Raw genomic sequence first — 20,351 nt, 5'->3', positions numbered from 1 at the left:
AGAGGTGGTCTTAGGGTCCAGGAGTTAGGGGTGACCATTCTACACTGCGTGTATCTCTGAGGAGTTTGAGAATTTAAAGCTAAGTCTGGCTGAACATGCCTGTATGAAACATTTGGGAGAACAGGCATATAGAATACCTTTTATGTCTCAAAGTTTGCTTTATTGATTAATATTTTAATATCTTGCTGTGGAGATGACATTTATTTGTGCACCTATAAAACCTAGATCTTGTGAGGTATATCACAGGCCAAGAGCCAGGCTAGTATATGTTGAGGAGAGTTTTAATTTGTAAAGGACAATGTGTTGAAGAGAAACAAATGCAGTTGCCTAACTGATGGGAGCACCTGTGGACAGATCTGACCGTGTCTACTACTGCCTAGAATGTCACAGTATTTGCTACACTGGTTCCCACTGAGGGAACTGCTATAGCCATGGTACTACAGTGTGTCTGTTGCTCTTTTGATTATTCAAGAAAATATTTTTTTTTCTTAAGCAAGTGTATCTGTGTTGGAACAAAGCAAATCCATCCTCCTAAATATATTTATTTTTAATAATGAAGTTACTATTATATAATTATAACACATTTTATATAAAATGTAAGAATATGTAAAAATTATTTACACATTTGCTATTATTGGTGCTGACATTGGACCATTTGAAGGAGTGGTTTGGAACACAAATAACCATGTTGGACTTCTAATTCTGATTTGATTCATGTTTAGTTGGAGTATTTTATGATTCAAGCCTTAAATCAGAAGACAAGTGAAAAAATGAAGAAAAGGAAAATGACCAGCTCCTTCCATGGGATTCGACCTCCTCAGCTTGAACAGCCAGGTGTGGTGGTATTAAAACACATTTCTTACTAGTCACAGATCTTAGAGAAATTGCTTTTAAATCTGAGCATGCTCAGGGCCCATCTGGGACAAGGGCTGTGACCCTTTCAGCTGAAGTAGTTAAACCACACTTGTGAGAAATACTGATTCAATGTTTGAGCCTATAGATTTTTAGCATGCGGTAGAAAGCTATTGAGATTGAAGACTTCTAAAGGCCATACATAAATCCTAGTTGGATGCTGTTCAATAAGACATCTGAAAGGCAACCTTAGGACACTTGGTGAAATTTTAATATGAGCTGAAAAATAGATGAAATTGTAGCATTATTGTTAATTTCTTACCTCTTATGATTAGTAAGTCAATGCTCAGATATAATGTTAAATATTTTCAGAGCCACCGTGGCCTAACACCTGCAGCTTATTTACTTTTAAAGAATTTGGCTGGTGTGTATATCTGTCTCTGTCTGTGCTTATCTTCATGTCTAGAGATAAGGGCTCGATGACAATGTTAGCAGGATGCCGTCAAGGGTGGATGTGTGCACTGAATGTAAATATAAAAATTTGTGCAATTGAATGTAAATATAAAAGTAAAACTACACTCATCATTATTAGAACATTTTGGATCGTTTTATGTTTTATATTGTTTCTAAAAGTAGGTACTTTTTATCATTGAATGATGACTATAGTTGATTGTAATAATGTATATATATATATATATATGTTTATATTCATATATGTCTGTATGTAGTGAGTAGTCAGTGTGTGTTTTCTATAAATGTAAGGTATCCCTATTTGTCAAGAAGAAAAAAATGTAAAGTAGGTAACTGGAAAACTATTTGTTGAAAGAATATAAATATAAACCAAGGAAATACAAATCAAAATTGAAGAATCATTTTTAGTTTTGAAAAGTTCAGATAAGTAGAGGTCTGTTAGATGGTAGAAGCTTGCACCTTATATTCTCTCAGGGTTGGAAAAGACCAGCTAGGGTAGACAGCTAGTTGTTCCGAGTGATCCAAAGGAGAGAGCCTGCACATTCCTCAGAAGACTCAAACATCCCACACCATTTGACACTGATGGAAACGTCCCCAGTGGTTGTTCATTTGGTGGACTGGGTAACTTAGTGCACAAGGCCACCAGCAGTATCTGGGTAGCAGATACGGCCTGTGTATGCCCAAGGCTTTTTCATGTGTCTTTTGGTTTGGAGAGCTGTGGGCCAAGCTCTAAATACAACCCAGACCAGCTTAAGTACTCCTAGGTGTCTGTGAGGCTGGCTTGTTGTAAGGATTAGTACTGGCTTTCAGACTGTCAGCATTTCCAGTCCTGTGAGGGTCCTTGTCAGAGAAGGGAAGGTGGTGTTGGGGTACAGTGCAGGGAGCCTGGCCCACAAAGCTGCTTACCCGTGTCACAGACCCAGCCTCCAAGCTTTGTTTAGAATAAAGGATTTCTGTTGCTGCTGGAATTAAACACACTCACTTAGATTATGGTGCGTCATCCTTTGGCACTTCCCTTCTCCCATGTCCCTCTGCTCAGGTTTGCCGACAAGTGAGAGCCCAGACATCTTACAGTTAGGTTCTGTTGGGAGAACATGGCCTGTGGATATCCTGAGCTGATGGAACACTCTTTTCCCTTCAGCAGGATTGAACTAGTTTTGATAAATCTGAGGTTATATTCTCCCTAGGAGCCCGTGGATTGCAGTCAACACCCTGGCTGAGGTGTGCTGAGCAGCAGGAGCTATTTGTTGTTTGGTGAAATAGATTATTTTACTAGAAGGAGAAAAAAGAAAGGCTAGGATCAAAGCTAAGTTGTTAACGTGATTTCAGACAATAGAGTAGTTAGAGGCATCACATTTTCCAGAGATGTGGAAATGTGAAGATGTTACTTCACTGTCATTGAACCGTGGCCCTTGACATCACCCTATCACAGGACTGACAGCCTGTGTGAGTGAGGCTCTTCCAAACTTAGGTGGACTTCTTAAAATCAGGTAGAAGACTCCTGCCCCAGTACTAAAGCATTGCACAGGAGGAAGTGTTTTGTTTTGAGATACACATAATGAGAAATGTTATCTTATTGTGCATATCATTAGGTTTTTCATTTTCACTACAAAATATAAAATCATATCCTTGTGTGTTCTGTAAAATGTGCTTCAGTTATCCCTGATGAAGTAGTTCATATATGCATAGGTTAAGCTGTACAAAATCAGTAGTTTGTAGGGAAAAAAAATAAAGAAGAAGAAGAAGGCAAGTATTGGTTCTTGGTAGAATTTCACCTCATTTAAAAGGAATACTTATTCTTAATTATTAGGGCTGTAGGAGTGAAAAATGTGTTATTATTTCAATTTTCCCTCTGAAACAGAAAAGATGCCTGTCTTGAAAGCTGAGGCATCGCACTATCACTCCGACTTGAATAACTTGCTGCTCTGCTGCCAGTGTGTGGATGTGGCTTTTTACCACCCGGAAGTGACGGGCGTCGTGGAAGCCCACAAGATCGTTCTCTGCTCTGTAAGCCATGTTTTCATGCTGCTTTTCAATGTGAAAAGCCCTGCCGACATTCAGGATTCCAGTATCATCCGAACCACCCAGGATCTCTTTGCCATAAACAGAGATGCTGTGCTTCCAGGTGCTAGCCAGGAAGCCCCCAGCAACCCACCGTTGCCTGTCATTGTTAAGGACGCCCTCTTCTGTTCCTGTTTATCAGACATTCTGCGCTTCATTTATTCAGGTACGCTTGGTACCTTCTACTCTATTAACCTGTCTAGATGAAGGATGCTCATGGTCCATGAGAATCATGGTTAATTTTACATTTGTTTCATCCCCTGACATTGGAGGTGATGCTTACACATAAAATATAGCATTTGCTTCATACCTAGAAATATCTACGTTATCTCTCTTCCTGATAAATTTATTTGCCATAAAGAAAATGAAATGGCAAAGTCACATGGGGTATGATGTGCTCCTTCAGCCATCTTTAAGTATACGACGGAGTAGAATTAGACGAATTTGTCTTCAATATTAGACCCACAATGCCTTCAGGGCTCATCAGTCATGTCATTTGTGTCATTTTTTTAATGCTTTGGAAACAATATGACAGTTATTAGAAAATTAAAAACCACATAATATAACAATTCATTTCTAAGTATATACCTGAAATAACTAAAAGCAAGGTGTTAGGAGTTGTATAACCATGCTCAAAGCGGTATTTTATACCATAGCCAAAATGGTGAATGTGACCCAAATGTCATCAGTGAGTATATGATATGTGTATGATGTTATTGTTATGCCCGATTCTGAGGGAAACCCAGGAGAGCTCAAGAACTTCGAAGTCTGCTGCAATTTGCATAAGCGTCCTTTATAATGAGCCTTGACTTGGATTGCAAACCTCCCTAAAGCGTAGGTCCGGAGTGCGATCCCAAGCTCAGGTGTTTCAGCACTTATATACAGCATAGTTAGAAATTCCTTGAATGCTTAGGGTGAAGGGGAGGGAAGGTGGGTGAGATAAGTCATAACTCAGACGTGATACCATTTGGTAGGGCGGAACCTCAAGGCTGAGGGGGATTAAGATTGTCTCTTGTGGGGCTATCAGGAACAAGTTTTATGGCCAGCCATAACTGTCTGTGACCTCTGATTATCTCTTTTCTATGATTTAAGCGTGGGACCCTAATCTCCTTTCTTCAAGGATAGGCACCAGCTGCACCTGGTTATCTGGGAGAGTGCTGGCCCAGGCGCCACTGAAGCTGAGGAGTTTTTGTCATTTGTCTTACTCAGGCTGGCACCCATGGCTCCTTGAGTCCTCTCAGAGCTGCCAGGGAGATGGAAGGTGGGAGGGGGAGGCAGGGATGGGGAAAAACAGAGCTTCTGGGGGAAAATACATGGAAGCAAGCCTCACTGCGCTTGCTGTGAGAGAGAGCCTAGGGAGAAGGAGGACTTCTGCAGGAGAGTGCAAGAACAAGCCGCCTGTGCACCTCATTGTATGTATGTTACATATATGATATATGTATGATATATATGATATATGTATGCAGTGGGAAATTACTCACCTCTAAAAACTAAGATGTTCTTTTTTTCCACTTGAGTTATGGATATATCATGTAATAAGGTAAAATTTAATCAGGCTTTTAAAAGGAACTTGTAGTTGATTTTTTTTTTCTGTTGGAAATGTGAGAATAATGTTGTGGTGGCTTAGTAAATAGTGGTTTGTAAAATTCACAAATACTCATAGGACACACTGCCTTCAGCTTGGCAGACTTACGTAGACTTCAGTGGCCATGTAGATCAGGTGCAGGTAACTAGAGTCATCAAATATCTAGTTATTGACTTTTTAGTTCTACAGGTTTTAATATTTAAACTTAGAATCTCACAGTTCAGACTTTGATACTAATCCTTAAAAAACAAAAATGTTTGCATGTTAAGAAAAATATTTGCAGTGACTTGTCTAGAGAACTGTGAAGGCTGTGTTTGACTTTTCAATGATTTTACTGTTGAAATTCTATGAATTATTCAGCAGGTTTTCCATAATATCATTAATCCTGGAAGGCACAGGAGTACTCTAAACCATTTGTGCTTTCTTTAGTATGGTAGCTGTAAAGCAGGTCCACATAGCCAGAGACTGGACCTACTGGCCTCTCCCGGAGAAGGATGCTTTTTTTTTTTTTTTTTTTTTTGGCATTTTAAAGTCAATACAGCAATAGGGAAATGCAGTCCACTGGACAAAGGGAAAGGGAAAGAAAAGGTTCTCCCTGTACCCTCATCCATGCCCCTGACAGTTACTTGAGACAACTTTCTGAATTCCCTCAGCCACAATTTAGAAAGAGGTTTTATTCACATACACAGATGCTGTGGCAAACATGTAATCCTTATAACTGCTCTTTTCTAGAGCCCATAGGTACTTTCCCAGGAGGAGAGAGGGAGATTTGCTGTCTTGGCTGTGGGAACAGTGTTTGCCATTCCAGAAGCTGCGCTACTGTCCTTCCTCAGTGTGATCAGGCTGGGCTTTTGACAGGCTGCACATGTGTGGTGGGGGAAGGGAAGCTTAAAGTTGAGTGGGTAAGATAAGAACTCAGTAAGAAATCAGTCTGGCATGCAGATTGCAGGAGGCTAACACTGTGACCTTTCAGCATCCGACTGGTGCTTTTAAATCTCAAGAGTACTAGGTCACCTGGGGATACGGAGGTATGTAGCTTCTGACGGTGTGGTAGGGTGGGTGCAGTGTGAGCTGTATTTCCTACAGACTCCAAGTGATGGTTGATACCCTCGGGACACCAGGTCTCTGACACAGCCAGTGAATTAGGGCTTGGATTTCAGTTGAGAAGCTGGGCCTGGAAGCCTGTTGTCAATTTAGGTCACAAAGGAAAACTGAGGCACAAAATTGCAAGGTCTGACATCTGAGTCAGAGCTAGCTGGAGCTCAGTTCTTGGTTTCTTGTCAAGGATTGTAGCAGATGAGTAGAAACCTGGGGAGCACAGGAATGGGGTGCCTGGGCAGAACAGAGGCTCTGGAGTCTGTGGGGAAAGCGAGCCCTCCTCCGCCAGGTCAGAGCTTCTGTATTTATTCTACACTTCAGATCTCCCAGGTCCTGGCCCCATAGGAGATGGGGTAGGATTGACCTTAACCTGGGATAAGGAGCCTGATGCAGGTTGAGATGCAGGAATAACTGGCTCTGAGCTTCTTACTAATCATTCTTTAATTATGTACAAACGATACATCTGAATGGAGTAGAGGTAAGCTTAAGTTCCATTTTTAAAGACACTAAAGCTGTCATTACATGACTTTTTAAAATATATGTTTATTACAAGAAATAAAAAAGAAAAACCACAGAGATCCCATTATCAAAACAAAATATCTGATTATCACCGGTGTTTGTTTCCTCTGATAGATTCTCATTAATACTTTAGATAGATTAGTCCTTTAATTTTTTTTTTAACCAAATGAAACAAAAACCTTAAGTCTACAATTTCATATAATCTTCAATAGGGACTTAAACTGTTTCCTTGGGACGTTTTCCAACCTCTGAACAGAACACAGGTTTCAAGGCACTGTTGTGCAGTGCTTTCTTCACAGTCCATAGGTCACTCGGTATGTCAGGGAACCACAGAGGACAGGAGCTGTGGCATGTTGTGTCACCACAGCTGCTCAGGCAGAGACAGAACCCCATGGTACAACTTGCTCAGGAATATTTGTCCCGAGCAAACAGGAGCTAAAATCCGACAATAAACAGATCTCGTGTTAAAAAAAAATCAACTAGACCACAAAAGGTACTTTTTAAATAAAAAGTTCTTTTTACATCTAGGAACGGGATTATGTGAATGTTTAGGCTTGCTATTTAGAAACCAACTTCATAGTCTGGCTAGGATTTTATACTCACCTATAAGACTTTAGTTTGTTTTCCCCTTACACTTTTTGAATCTCTAGATACAGTCCATATGTGTCTGGTTTATATATGCTAACTTTCCACTGCATAAGAGCGCTATATGATGTGCTAGCGTTTAATAAGTTATGCCTGGAGGTTCAGGAAGTTACTCTGAGACAGCAGACACTTGTACCATTCTTATAGTACTTAGTAGTTTAAGGTTTGTGAATTCCTGAGTCATATAATCTTTAGATAGTTAGAAATTGAAATATTTGTGACTCAAGAATGTAGCTGTGAGGTGGACCTGTCATAGATGACCCAGAATTCCACATCACTGAAATGCAGAGTAAAGTGAGCATGTGGACCAAGCTGTGGGTTCGGTTTGCATGGTGTTCGCTCTCATTTTTGGAATTATTCTGCAGCATGCTCTTTTCTGTACAGCAGAAAACAGCATAGGATACCTGAATGCACCATGCTCTTCAACAGACTAAGGGACTTGCTGAAGAACTTAAGACAGTATCCTTAGAAAACCTCGGTGAACCGTGCGAAATGAGCAGCTTTTACAGATCCTGCCACGTGACACTGGACCTGTTGATGATGATGCAGAGGGTGAATCTCCTGTTAAACATTTGCACTACAGAAAGAAGCCCTCACCTCAGGATTATTGGTTTATTAGCAGTTACAGTCTCAATGATGACGCGATTAGCATTTCCATGTATGAAAACAGCCCACTTGTTAGTGCTGTTAGGAATTTTTCTGCTTTCATTCTTGGTTATTGGCTCTTAGTGAGTTGTTTTTAAATACCTAAGTGGCCCCTTGAGCTTGCCTTGTTATTTAGATTATTTGGTGTTGGCTCCATTCAAAGGAGGTATTATGTAGGTGTTCTTTGGTATTATGTAGATGTTCTTTACTTATATTAGCTGGCTGTAAATTTACTTAACAATGTTAAAGGTCAATACAGAGATTGTATCTGTGTTCTCCTTCAGTTAGGGTGAATGTAGGCAAATTAAAAGTACTTCTCCTGTAGACTGTATGCCACTAACTGGGTATTGATAATGTCTGAGATTTTTAAAGTGAGAACATGGTCTGTCACCAGCAGCGCACAGCAGCGCTAGGACTATATCAGGGGCCCTGGGAGGCTTTAAAACATATTAGTGTCTGGAACCCTAGCTTCAGAATTATGATGAGGTTTCCTCTGATGTATTTTACAAACTATCTCTCTACAGGTCAGTATAATGCACAGCTAGGATGGAGAAGCAATCTGAGCTCCATTGGTTTTTAAGGTGTTTGATATATCTATCTGTTTTCTTCTTCTTCTTCTTCTTCTTCTTCTTCTTCTTCTTCTTCTTCTTCTTCTTCTTCTTCTTCTTAATTTTTGAGGTTTATTGCACAGTGGTTAGGGAAATGGCAGAAAAGTTAGCTACAAGTTCAATGGAAAATATCTTCTAACTGTAGTCATTTCAGGGTGCTACAGATGGAGATGGGGCTAGCATGGGGTTTTCTGAGGCGTTGGGGTCAAAATTGGTATGCAGGAGTTTCCCATGCTGGAGCCATCTCCTCGGCAGAGTAAAACTGCTCCATGATGCTCAGAGGAGGCAGTGTCTCCAGCTTTGTTTTGTGTGGTGGTCTTGCTGTCTAGTCTCTGGCTCTTGGGTATCCACCAACACCTCTGAGGTCTATGATCCTCAGAGGATACTGCTCAGCACTGGCATAGGGCACTAGATGAGCCTGTTGTCAGCAACCAGGAGACCAAGAGGCTTCGAAAGTGAAGATGTGTTCAAACGCACCAGGGTTTAGCAAGAACAGGAATGGACCTTCAAAACATGGAGAAAGGCTTTTGGCATCCTCTCCCAATAGTAACAATGAGCAGGGCATAGGTATTACAAAATCACTCTTGAATTCAGGGGTCCTGACATTTCTATACAGACCTTTGTCTATGTGCATGGAAGGTTTCCTGAAAAGATGACCCAAAGAACGTGTCAGATTGTGAAAAGATTATATGTGCCCAGTTAAAAAACACTGATATAAAAAAGGGAAAGAGTGAGCAGACAGTTCTTAGAGACTCCTCATCCTTCTGGAGTGTTTAAAGGAAGGCGATCTAGCAGGGAGGTCAGAATAGAAGAGTTCTCACAAGTAGAACAGGCAGTGGTGAGCTGGAGTTGAGGCTGCACCTGTGTGTGTGGGCAAGGCGACTGTGTTTGTTCTTCCCAATTCCAAGGTGTGGGCTACCGTGTTTTTAGCTCAGATTTGGCCCTGCTGTGAGTGTTTACGTGATGGAAAATGGCAAAAGCTGCTGAAGGTGAGGTGAGAAGGTGGAAGCCATCCAGCAGTGCCAAAAGTTGTAACAAAAAACAAGCGCCTGGACTGGAGAGAGGGCTCAGCAGTGAAGGACATTTGCATAGGACCCAGGTTCTGTTCCCAGTACCCATGTGATAGCTAAGAACTGGTCTTCACTCCAGTTCCACAGGATCTAACACCCTTTTTGGTTTTCTTAGCCACTGAACACATGTGGCATACTTACATACATGAAGTCGAACATTCTTACACATAAAAGTAAACCAATCTTAAAAAAAAAAAAAAAAAAGTAAAAAGCCAGTGTCAAGAGCCCTGGGATCAGGCCCTTTGGTTGGCTTTAGTACCCACTGGTAGAAGCTGTCTGCAGCAACCTGGTCTCATTGCCTTAAAATGTGAATTATTTTATACTCTGCTCAGTCTCAGTCTCGGTCATTAAGGCATCTCCAGAGTGATGGATACAGTTAGTGATACACCAGAAAATGTAGATTAGGAGCAGATAGCAAAGGGTCTTGATTACCTGCCCCCAGGAGTGGAATGACTTCTTTGAAGTCACACCAGTAGTTAATGGCAAAGATAGAGCTGTAATGAGGGCCCCATTACTGCATCTGCCTGGGGCACGACGCTTTATTTTTATTTTTAAAAGTTTGGACCTCCTGTAAGTCATGGGGCGGGCAGATGAGGGTAAGCCCTTGTGTGGTGGTTTCAATAAGATTGGCCCCCACAGGCTCATAGATTTGAATGCTTAGTTACCACAGGGTAGAACTGTTTGAAAGAATTAGAAGGATTAAGAGGTATATGGTCTTGCTGGAAGATGTGTGTCACTGGGGATGGGATTTGAGGTTCCAAAGGTCCAGACCCAGGCTCTCTTTCTTTGACTACCTGACTGCAGATCAGGATGTAGCTCTCAGCTACTTCTCCAGCGTCATGTGTACTGCATGTTCCCACCATGACGGTAATAGATTAAACCTCTGAAACTGTAAGCCAGTCCTAATTAGATGCTTTCTTTTATAGGAGTTTCCTTGACAGCAGTAGAACAGTAACTAAGACACCTTGGGACGCCATAAGCATAAATCATACTTTCTGAAAACTTAGCTTGAATAATAGGATAGATCCCAAGTTGAAAGGGCTGGAGGGAGCAGGAAGGCTGAGAAAAAGATTGCTGTAGGCCATGTGAGAGGAGCATTTTGGGTAAAGACCACCTTTTGCTGACCATAAAATCGAAACAGAAAAGAAAAGGGTTCACAGAGTATGTGGCAAGAGTGAAGGAGCCCAAGAAGAGTAGCTTTGAAATTGACCAAGATGGAGACCAAGTCCAGGAAAAGACCAGGCAGCTGATGCTGCTGCAGTGCCTGGATCTCAGATGGAGTGTCCCAGAGAACCATCCCATTGCCTTTCTCAGGTTTGCTTGGTAGAGTTTCAAGGCAGATGTCCCATTCTGAGCCTGACAGTGCACAAGGCCTTCTGAATAATGTTTCTGCTGTGTGGCTGTCTAGACCAATGGTCAGTAAGCTTTGCTGTTCACTGGTAGTGATACTGTCCAACATCACCTGTGGACAGCCGTACCCACCTTTGTCCTGGGAGTAAGTAGGCAACTTGCCAGATTACTTTTCACAGAAACTCATCCTGGCTGGGGCTGCGAAGTCCCTAGCTGAATACCTGCTTCAGAAATGGCAGCTGTCAGGGAGGAAGATGGTGGATGACAGTGGTTTTCAACTTTCCCAATGCTGTGACCCTTTGATATAGTTCTTCATGTTGTGGTGACCCCAACCATCAGGTTACTTTTGTTGCTACCTCATAATTGTAATGTGCTGTGGTTATGAATTGCCATGTAAATAACTGTTTTCTGCTGGTCTTAGGTGACCCCTCTGAGAAAGGTTAGTCCCCCACAGGGGTTACCACCCACAAGTTGAGAACCACTGGTTTAGGAGAAGGCAAATAGACTTGTTAAACACATTTCAAGAGACATGTTTGCTACAGGGGGGAAAAAAACTGAAGAAAGAAGCATTGATAATCTAAAAAGAGACCCAGCTTTTCATACCTTTTACTCACACAGGGAAATCTGATGTATTTAATTCCTTACAGGTGCTTTTCAGTGGGAAGAGCTGGAAGAAGATGTCAGGAGGAAGTTGAAAGATTCAGGGGATGTTTCTGATATCATCGAGAAAGTTAAATGTATTTTAAAAACACCAGGAAAGGTAAATTAATTTGACTCTGAATTATAGCTGGTATACCTTGTTGATTATAACATTGAGTCACTACCATAATTCATAAATATAAATGTTTTCCCTATGTATATGTTTCCGTTTAAATGTTTAAAGCATTTAAAACAGAAACATATGTATTTCTTACTAAGACTGTAATTTTTGTGGGGATTAAAATGTGTGAGTCATGTCTTTGAAATGCTCATTTGTGAATTCTGTCTTCAGAACACCCCATTGGAGCCATGGGAACACAGACTCCAGCCTGCCTCTGCCTCCTGAGTGCTGGGATTAAAGGCATGCCTCACCCCTGCCTCCCCTGTGTTGAGATGAAAGGCTGCCTAGCTCCTGGCCCTGCAGCTGGACCTCTAGGAGAGATGCTTTTTCACACCACATTCTTTAAATCTGGATAGCATTGTGAAGTGGCCTTGCTCCTGTGTGAACTTTTCAAAGAGTTGCAAGCAATGTAGCTAACCAAATAGACAGTTGAGGAGTCTCTTGAATACATATTAAAAATTAGAAACTGAGTTCAAGGTTATAAAAGTACTGATACTGTATGGCCATAAAACTGCAGATTGTAGAGAGTCTGTGAAGGTTTGAAACATATAATTGTTAAACTTAAAACAACTGTCTTGCACAATTTAGCCAGGTTATTCTTTTTGTTGGTTTGTTTTTTGATATTTTCTTTTTTTATTAGATATTTTCTTTATTTACATTTCAAGTGTTTTCCCCTTTCCTAGTTTCCCCTCCGAAAATACCCTATCCTCTCCCCGCTTGCCCTGCTCCCCAACCCATTCACTCAAGCTTCCTGGCCCAGGCATTCTTCTATCCTGGGGCATAGAAACTTCACAGGACCAAGGGCCTCTCTTCCCATTGATGACCTACTAGGCCATCCTCTGCTACATATGCAGCTAGAGCCACAAGTCCCTCCCTGTGTTTTCTTTGATTGGTGGTTTAGTCCCAGGGAGCTCTGGGGTTACTGGTTAGTTCATATTGTTGTTCCTCCTAGGGGGCAGCAAATCCCTTCAGCTCCATGGGTACGTTCTCTAGCTCCTTCATTGGGGACCTTGTGCTCCATCTAATGGATGACTGTGAGCATCCACTTCTGTACTAGTCAGGCACTGGCAGGGCCTCTTAGGAGACAGCTATATCAGGGTCCTTTTAGCAAGCTCTTGTTGGCATCTGCAACAAGAATCCCCAGGTGGGGCAGTTTCTGAATGATCAACCTTCAGTCTCTGCTCTGAACTTTGTCTCTGTAACTCCTTCCATGGCTATTTTGTTCCCCTTTCTAAGAAGGATCAAAGTATCCACACTTTGGTCTTCCTTCTTCTTGAGTTTCATGTGTTTTGCAAATTGTATCTTGGGTATTCTGAGCTTCTGGGCTAATATCCACTTATCGGTGAGTGCATATCAAATGACTTCTTTTGTGACTGGGTTACCTCACTTAGGATGATATCTTCCAGATCGAACCATTTGTCTAAGAATTTCATAAATTCATTGTTTTTAATAGCTGAGCAGTACTCCCTTGTTTAAATGTACAATATTTTCTGTATCCATTCCTCTGTTGAGGGACATCTGGGTTCTTTCCAGCTTCTGACTATTATAAATAAGACTGCTATGAGCATAGTGGAGCATGTGGCCTTATTTCAAGTTGGAACATCTTCTGGGTATATGCTGAGGAGTAGTATTGCTGGATCTTCCAGTAGAACTGTGTCCAATTTTCTGCAGAACCACCAAACTGATTTCCAGAGTGGTTGTACCAGCTTGCAATCCCACCAGCAATGGAGGAGTGTTCCTCTTTCTCCACATCCTCACCAGCATCTGCTGTCACTTGAGTTTTTGATCTTAGCCATTCTGACTAGTGTGAGGTGGAATCTCAGGGTTGTTTTGATTTGCATTTCCCTGATGATTAAGGATGTTGAACATTATTTTAGGTCCTTCTCAGCCATTCGTTATTCCTCAGTTGAGAATTCTTTTTGTTTAGCTCTTTTTGTTTAGCTTTGTTTTTACAGGGTTATTTGGTTTTCTGGACTCCACCTTGAGTTCTTTATATATATTGGATATTAGCCCCCTATCAGATTTGGAATCAGAAAAGATCTTTTCCCAATCTGTTGGTTGCTGTTTTGTCTTATTGACAGTGTCCTTTGCCTTACAGAAGCTTTGCAATTTTATGAGGTCCCATTTGTAGATTCTTGAACTTACAGCACAAGCATTGGTGTTCTGTTCAGGAATTTTTCCCCTGTGTCCATATCTTCTAGGCTCTTCGCCACTTTCTTCTCCATAAGTTTCTGTGTCTCTGGTTTTTGTGGAGTTCCTTGATCCACTTAGACTTGAGCTTTGTACAAGGAGATAAGAATGGATCAATTCGCATTCTTCTACATGATAACCACGAGTTGAGCCAGCACCATTTGTTGAAAATGCTGTCTTNTTTCCACTGGATGGTTTTAGCTCCNTTGTCAAAGATCAAGTGACCATAGGTGTNTGGNTTCATTTCTGGGTCTNNANTTCTATTCCATTGANCTACCTGTCTGTCACTGTACCAGTACCATGCAGTTTTTATCACAATTGCTCTGTAGTACAGCTTGAGGTCAGGCATGGTGATTCCACCAGAGATTCTTTAATCATTGAGAACAGTTTTCATTATCCTAGGTTTTTTGTTATTCCAGATGAATTTGCAAATTGGCCTTTCTAACTCAGTGAAGAATTGAGTTGGAATATTGATGGGGATTGCATTGAATGTGTAGATTGCTTTCGGCAAGATAGCCATTTTGACTATATTGATCCAGCCAATCCATGCGCATGGGAGATCTTTCCATCTTCTGAGATCTTCAATTTCTTTCTTCAGATACTTGAAGTTCTTATCATACAGATCTTTAACTTGCTTAGTTATAGACACACCCAGGTATTTTATATTATTTGTGAGTATTGTGAAGGGTATTACTTCCCTAATTTCTTTCTCAGCCTGTTTTTCCTTTGTGTAGAGAAAAGGCCACTGATTTGTTTGAGTTAATTTTATATCCAGCTACTACACTGAAGTTGTTTATCAGGTTTAGGAGTTCTCTGGTGGAATTTTTTGGGATCACTTATATATACTATCATATCATCTGCAAATAGTGATATTTTGACTTTTTCCTTTACAATTTTTATTCCATTGATCGTTTGTTGTCTAATTGCTCTGGCTAGGACTTCAAGTACAATGTTGAATAGGTAGGGAAAGAGTGGGCAGCCTTGTCTGGTCCCTGATTTTGGTGGGATTGCTTCGAGTTTCTCTCCATTTAGTTTGATGTTAGCTACTGGTTGCTGTATATTGCTTTTATNATGTTTAGGTATGGGCCTTGAATGCTTGATCTTTCTAAGACTTTTATCATGAACAGGTGTTAGATTTTGTCAAATGCTTTCTCAGCATCTACTGATATGACCTTGTGGTTTTTGTCTTTGAGTTTGTTTATATAGTGAATTATGCTGATGGATTTCCATATATTGAATAATCCCTCCATCCCTGGGATAAAGCCTACTTGATCATGATGGATGATCATTTTGATGTGTTCTTGGATTCGGTTTGAGAGAATTTTATTGAGTATTCTTGCATTGATACGCATAAAGCGAATTGGTCTGAAGTTCTCTTTCTTTGTTGGGTCTTTGTGTGGTTTAGGTATCAGAGTAACTGTGGCTCCATAGAATGAATTGGGTAGAGTACCTTCTGTTTCTATTTTGTGGAATCGTTTGAGGAGCATTGGAATTAGGTCCTCTTTGAAGGTCTGATAGAACTCTGTACTGAACTCATCTGGTCCTGGGCTTTTTTTGGTTGTGAGACTATTAATGACTGTTTCTATTTCTTTAGGGGGCACGAGACTGTTTAGATCATTAATCTGATCCTGATTTAACTTTGGTACCTGGTATCAGTCCAGAAAATTGTCCATTTCATCCAGGTTTCCCAGTTTTGTTGAGTATAGCCTTTTGTAGTAGGGTCTGATGATTTTTTGGATTTCTTCAGATTCAGTTGTTATGTCTCCTTTTTCATTTGTGATTTTGTTAATTAGGATACTGTCCCTGTGCCCTGTAGTTAGTCTGGCCATGGGTTTATATATCTTGTTGAATTTCTCAAAGAACCACCTCCTGGTTTGGTTGATTCTTTGTATAGTTCTTTTTGTTTCTATTTGGTTGATTTCAGCCCTGAATTTGATTATTTCCTGTTGACTCCTCTTGTGTGAATTTTTTTCTAGAGTCCTTAGGTGTGCTGTCTAGCTACTAGTGTATCCTCTCTCCAGATTCTTTTTTGGAGGAGGCACTCAGAGCTATGAGTTTTCCTCTTCAGACTGCCTTCATTGTGTAGCATAAGTTTGGGTATGCTGTGGCTTCATTATCATTGAACTCTAAAAAGTCTTTAATTTCTTTCCTTATTTCTTCCTTGACCAAGTTATCATGAGTAGAGTGTTGTTCAGCTTCCACGTGTATGTGAGCTTTCTATTATATATGTTGTTATTTGAAGATCAGCCTTAGTCTGTGTTGTTCTGATAGAATGCATGGGATTATTTTTGTATCTATTGAGGCCTGTTTTTTGACCAGTTATATGGTCAATTTTGGAGCAGGTACCATGATGTGCTGAGAAGAAGGTATATCCTTTTGTTTTAGGATAAAATGTTCTGTAGATATCTGTTAAATCCATTCGTTTCATAACTTCTGTTAGTTTCACTGTGTCTTTGTTTAGTTTCTGTTTCCAGTATCTATCCATTAATGAGAGTGGTGTGTTGAATTCTCCCACTATTATTGTGTGAGGTACAATGTGTGTTTTGATCTTTACTAAAGTATCTTTAATGGATGTGGATGCCCTTGCATTTGGAGCATAGATGTTCAGAATCCAGAGTTCATCTTGGAAAATTTTATCTTTGAGTATGAAGTGTCCCTTGTATCTATTTTGATAACTTTAGGTTGAAAGTATATTTTATTCACTATTGCAATGGCTACTGAAGCTTGTTACTTGGGACCTTGTGGTTGGAAATTGTTTTCCAGCTTTTTTCTCTGAGGCAGTATCTGTATTTGTCACTGAGGTGGGTTTCCTATATTTTGGGTTCTGTTTACATTACCAGTCTGTTAGTCTATGCCTTTTTATTGGGGAGTTGAATCCATTGATATTAAGATATATTAAGGAAAAGTCATTGTTGCTTCCTCTTATTTTTGTTGTTAGAGTTAGAATTTTGTTCATGTGGCTATCTTCTTTTAGGTTTGCTGAAAGATTACTTTCTTGCTTTTTTAGGGTGTAGTTTCCCTCCTTTTGTTGGAGTTTTCCATCTATTATCCTTTGATGGGCTGGATTCATGAAATGATAATGTGTGAATTTGGTTTTGTCATGGAATACTTTGATTTTTCGATCTATGCTAATAGAAGTTTTGCTGGGTATAGTCATCTGGACTGACATTTGTGCTCTCTTAAGGTCTGTATGACATCTGCCCAGGATCTTCTGGCTTTCATAGTCTCTGGGGAGAAATCTGGTGTAATTCTGATAGGTCTGACTTTATATGTTACTTGACCTTTATCCCTTACTGCTTTTAATATTCTGTCTTTGTTTTGTGCATTTGGTGTTTTGATTATTATGTGATGGGAGGAATTTCTTTTCTGGTCCAAACTATTTGGAGTTCTGTAGGCTTCTTGCATGTTCATGGGCATCTCTTTCTTTAGGTTAAAGAAGTTTTCTTCTAAAATTTTGTTGAAGATATTTACTGGCCCTTTAAGTTGGAAATCTTCCTTCTCGTCTATCCTTAGGTTTGGTCTTTCATTGTGTCCTAGATTTCCTGGATGTTTGGGTTAGGAGCTTTTTGGATTTTGCATTTTCTTTGATTGTTGTGTCAATGTTTTCTATGGTATCTTCTGCACCTGAGATTCTCTCTTCTTTCTCTTGTATTCTGTTTGTTATGCTTGCATCTCTGGCTCCTGACTTCTTTCTTAGGTTTTCTCTTTCCAGAGTTGTCTCCCTTTGTGATTTCTTTATTGTTTCTACTTCCATTTTTAGATCCTGGATGGTTTTGTTCAATTCTTTCACCTGTTTGGATGTGTTCTCCTGTATTTCCTTAAGGTAGTTATTTATATCCTTCTTATAGTTCTCCATCATCATCATCATGAGAAGTGACTTTAGATCCATATCTTGATTTTTCTGGTGTGATGGTATATCCAGGACTTGCTATGGTGGGAGAGTTTGGTTCTGATGATGCCAAGTAACCTTGGTTTCTGTTACTTCTCTTCTTATGCTTGCCTCCCGCCATCTGATTATCTCAAGTGCTCCCTGCCCTTTGGAGCTTGTCCTTCCTCTAATCACAGTTGAGTCAGAACTTCTCAGAGTCCAGCATTCTTTGTGATCCTGTGATTCGGGGATACTGTGATGCTAAGATGTGTGTCAGAGTTCTTGGCAGTCAAGCTTCCTCTGAGACCCAGAGATCCTGGTGTTAACCAAGCACCTGGGATCCTGGCATCCTAAGATCCTGGGTGTGTTAGAGCGCCTGGAAGTGGTACCTCCTGTGGGGGCCATGGGACTGTCTGCTGAGTTCGAAACCAGCACCCACCAGAAGGATTCCGAGGTTGAGTGGGGTTCCTGTGTCTGTGCTCCAGCTGGCCCCAGCCACCCCTGGTTCTGTTGGAACAGATGTTGTGTTCCAGTCACCAGTGATCCTAAGATCCTGGGTGTGCTAGGGCGCCTGTGAGGTGGAGAGTCCTCTGGAGATGGTGGGACTCTCTGCTGAGTTGGGGCCCAAGGTGGCCTGGCATGGGAAGGAGTTCGAGCCACTGCCAATTTATTCTTATTTCAGATCGTGTGATAAGCAAATTGGCTATAGTGGATTAAAAGGGTAAGCTATGTGCAATGCTTAGGAAAATATAGGTTTTTCTTTAAATATAAGAAAAACATTCCTTTAGTTATTTTTGCAGATGATTTAATTCTACAGCCTATATTACTAACATTTTAAAGTTAATAGTTTAATGATGTAATAGTTTTTCATTCACTGATTTTAAAAGTTGTTCTTACCTTCATTTAGTATATGTGTATATATACACACATGTACATACTCATTCGTGCCAAAGAGTACATATATGTGGAGTTGAGAGGATTTGGTTCCACCATTTGGCCTCTAGGGATTAAACTCAGACAGCAAGTGTCTGCTCACTGAGACATCACTCTGCATGCTCCTTCCTCTTTGAGGCAAGGGCTCATTATATAGTCCAGACTGACTTCAAACTCTCTTTGTAGCCCTACTGACTTCAATTCTCTTTGTAGCCCAGTCTAGCTTCAAACTTGTGACTTTCCTACTGTAGGTCCCCTGGTGCTAGTTTTGCATATATGCAACCATACCTGGCTTGTACTAATTTTTCATGAAGATTCTTAATTTTTAGTTGAGAACAAAAATTAACAGAGAAACAAAGAATTAAGGGCCAAGATCTTTTGTTTCAGTAACATGGTGCAGCAAATATCCACAGGCTATCCAGCCTTATAGAAATCCAAAGGTTAATAAAACCTTTCTTTCCATCTAACTCAACTAAGTAACCCTTTAAAATGCCCAAACACCTGCTTGTGTTTATTAAAATAGTCTGATGGGTAAATGTATGACCAAGAGAAGACACCCCACCATCCCACACACGCTTCATACATGGTGTAAGATTCACTGTGTGCAGACTCATAACCTACATAACCTACATGGATGATATGCAGGGACTTGCTGGTGTTCTGAACTCATGTCTTTTTCTTTCTCTGATTTGGCAGGGGCTCCTTCGAGATACTGAGAGTAATATCACCTCTGAGTGGTGAAGGGACTGTAATTCTGTGACCCTCTCATCCACCCTTTCTGTTTACCAAGTGTGTCATAGGAATGTAACACAGCACTGAGTTGGCACTTGGGAGAGTGGATTTAAATTCGGAGTGTGTCATGAATTATTGCTGCAGTTTTGAGCAGTTCGGGTTTTTCTTTTAAAGTGGGATAAAGCAAGGCTCTGCAGGCCCAGCCAGCTTCTGATTCCCAGTGGCCCTGGCTGTCACTCTCTGTGTGCTTTAATCACTTGCATTCTAAATGCCCATTGCCCCAATGGGTGCTGTGGTGCAGGGCTGAGACCTAACAGTGGAGGACCAGGTCGCTTGTTTCCCTCCTACCGTGTTTGTGGAGTTCATGCTGGAGTGGGTTTTCTTTTCCCTTTTCAAGAGAACAGTATCCCTTTCTTCCTTCATAGAAGACTGGAAACGTCCCTTCAAAGTAGATTAGCCCAGGTAGACAACTAGACACCACTAGCTCTGATGGCCAGAGTCTGATATGTGACTTCTTGAGGGCAGAGGTTCCGCATTTCCCCAGCTGACTGAGCATGGGAGTTCCCATGAGGATGAGATTCAGAAATCCAGCCAAGGAAGTCATCAATAATAAGTAAAATAATTTCAATAAGAGCCAAAACTAAATGGTTCCATATGAGGGATTGTGGCCATACAATTTATGGTTGCAGCCATAATTTGGACAACTCTACTTGAAAATGTTAGTACTTGGCTAATTTCATTGTAAAGAAAAACGAGAGACAAGGATGGAGGCAAGTGAAGGGAGCTGCCCTCGGGTTTCTCGGATAGAGATGGGGTCTGCATAGACCTCAGCAACAAACAAGGAAGCAAAGCTGAGGTACCAAGGCACTGTGGGAGGAGGCCAGCAACTCTCTCTCTCTCTCTC

The 20,351-nt window shown here is 40.8% G+C and overlaps 1 protein-coding gene and 1 non-coding gene across 3 annotated transcripts in view; one reads left to right on the top strand and one right to left on the bottom strand.

Annotated features, from left to right (window-relative positions):
* The window catches only part of Rhobtb3 (Rho related BTB domain containing 3), a 56,210-nt gene that overhangs the window by 19,743 nt on the left and 16,116 nt on the right, over nucleotides 1–20,351 (top strand). For both annotated transcript variants that reach the window (XM_029468408.1, XM_021180261.2), the window contains exons 5-7: nucleotides 723–834; nucleotides 3,185–3,550; nucleotides 11,552–11,664. In XM_029468408.1, the coding sequence (XP_029324268.1) occupies nucleotides 723–834; nucleotides 3,185–3,550; nucleotides 11,552–11,664 (591 nt within the window). The remainder of the gene's footprint in view (nucleotides 1–722; nucleotides 835–3,184; nucleotides 3,551–11,551; nucleotides 11,665–20,351) is intronic.
* On the bottom strand, nucleotides 8,949–9,080 carry LOC115029203. The gene has a single exon (XR_003834755.1). It is a non-coding gene; the product is annotated as a small nucleolar RNA SNORA71 (small nucleolar RNA).

Source organism: Mus caroli, chromosome 13, assembly GCF_900094665.2.
Source record: "Mus caroli chromosome 13, CAROLI_EIJ_v1.1, whole genome shotgun sequence".
NCBI classification, from domain to species: domain Eukaryota; kingdom Metazoa; phylum Chordata; class Mammalia; order Rodentia; family Muridae; genus Mus; species Mus caroli.
Note: the sequence above shows the minus strand (reverse complement) of the source record. Positions and strands in the feature narration are given on the sequence as shown.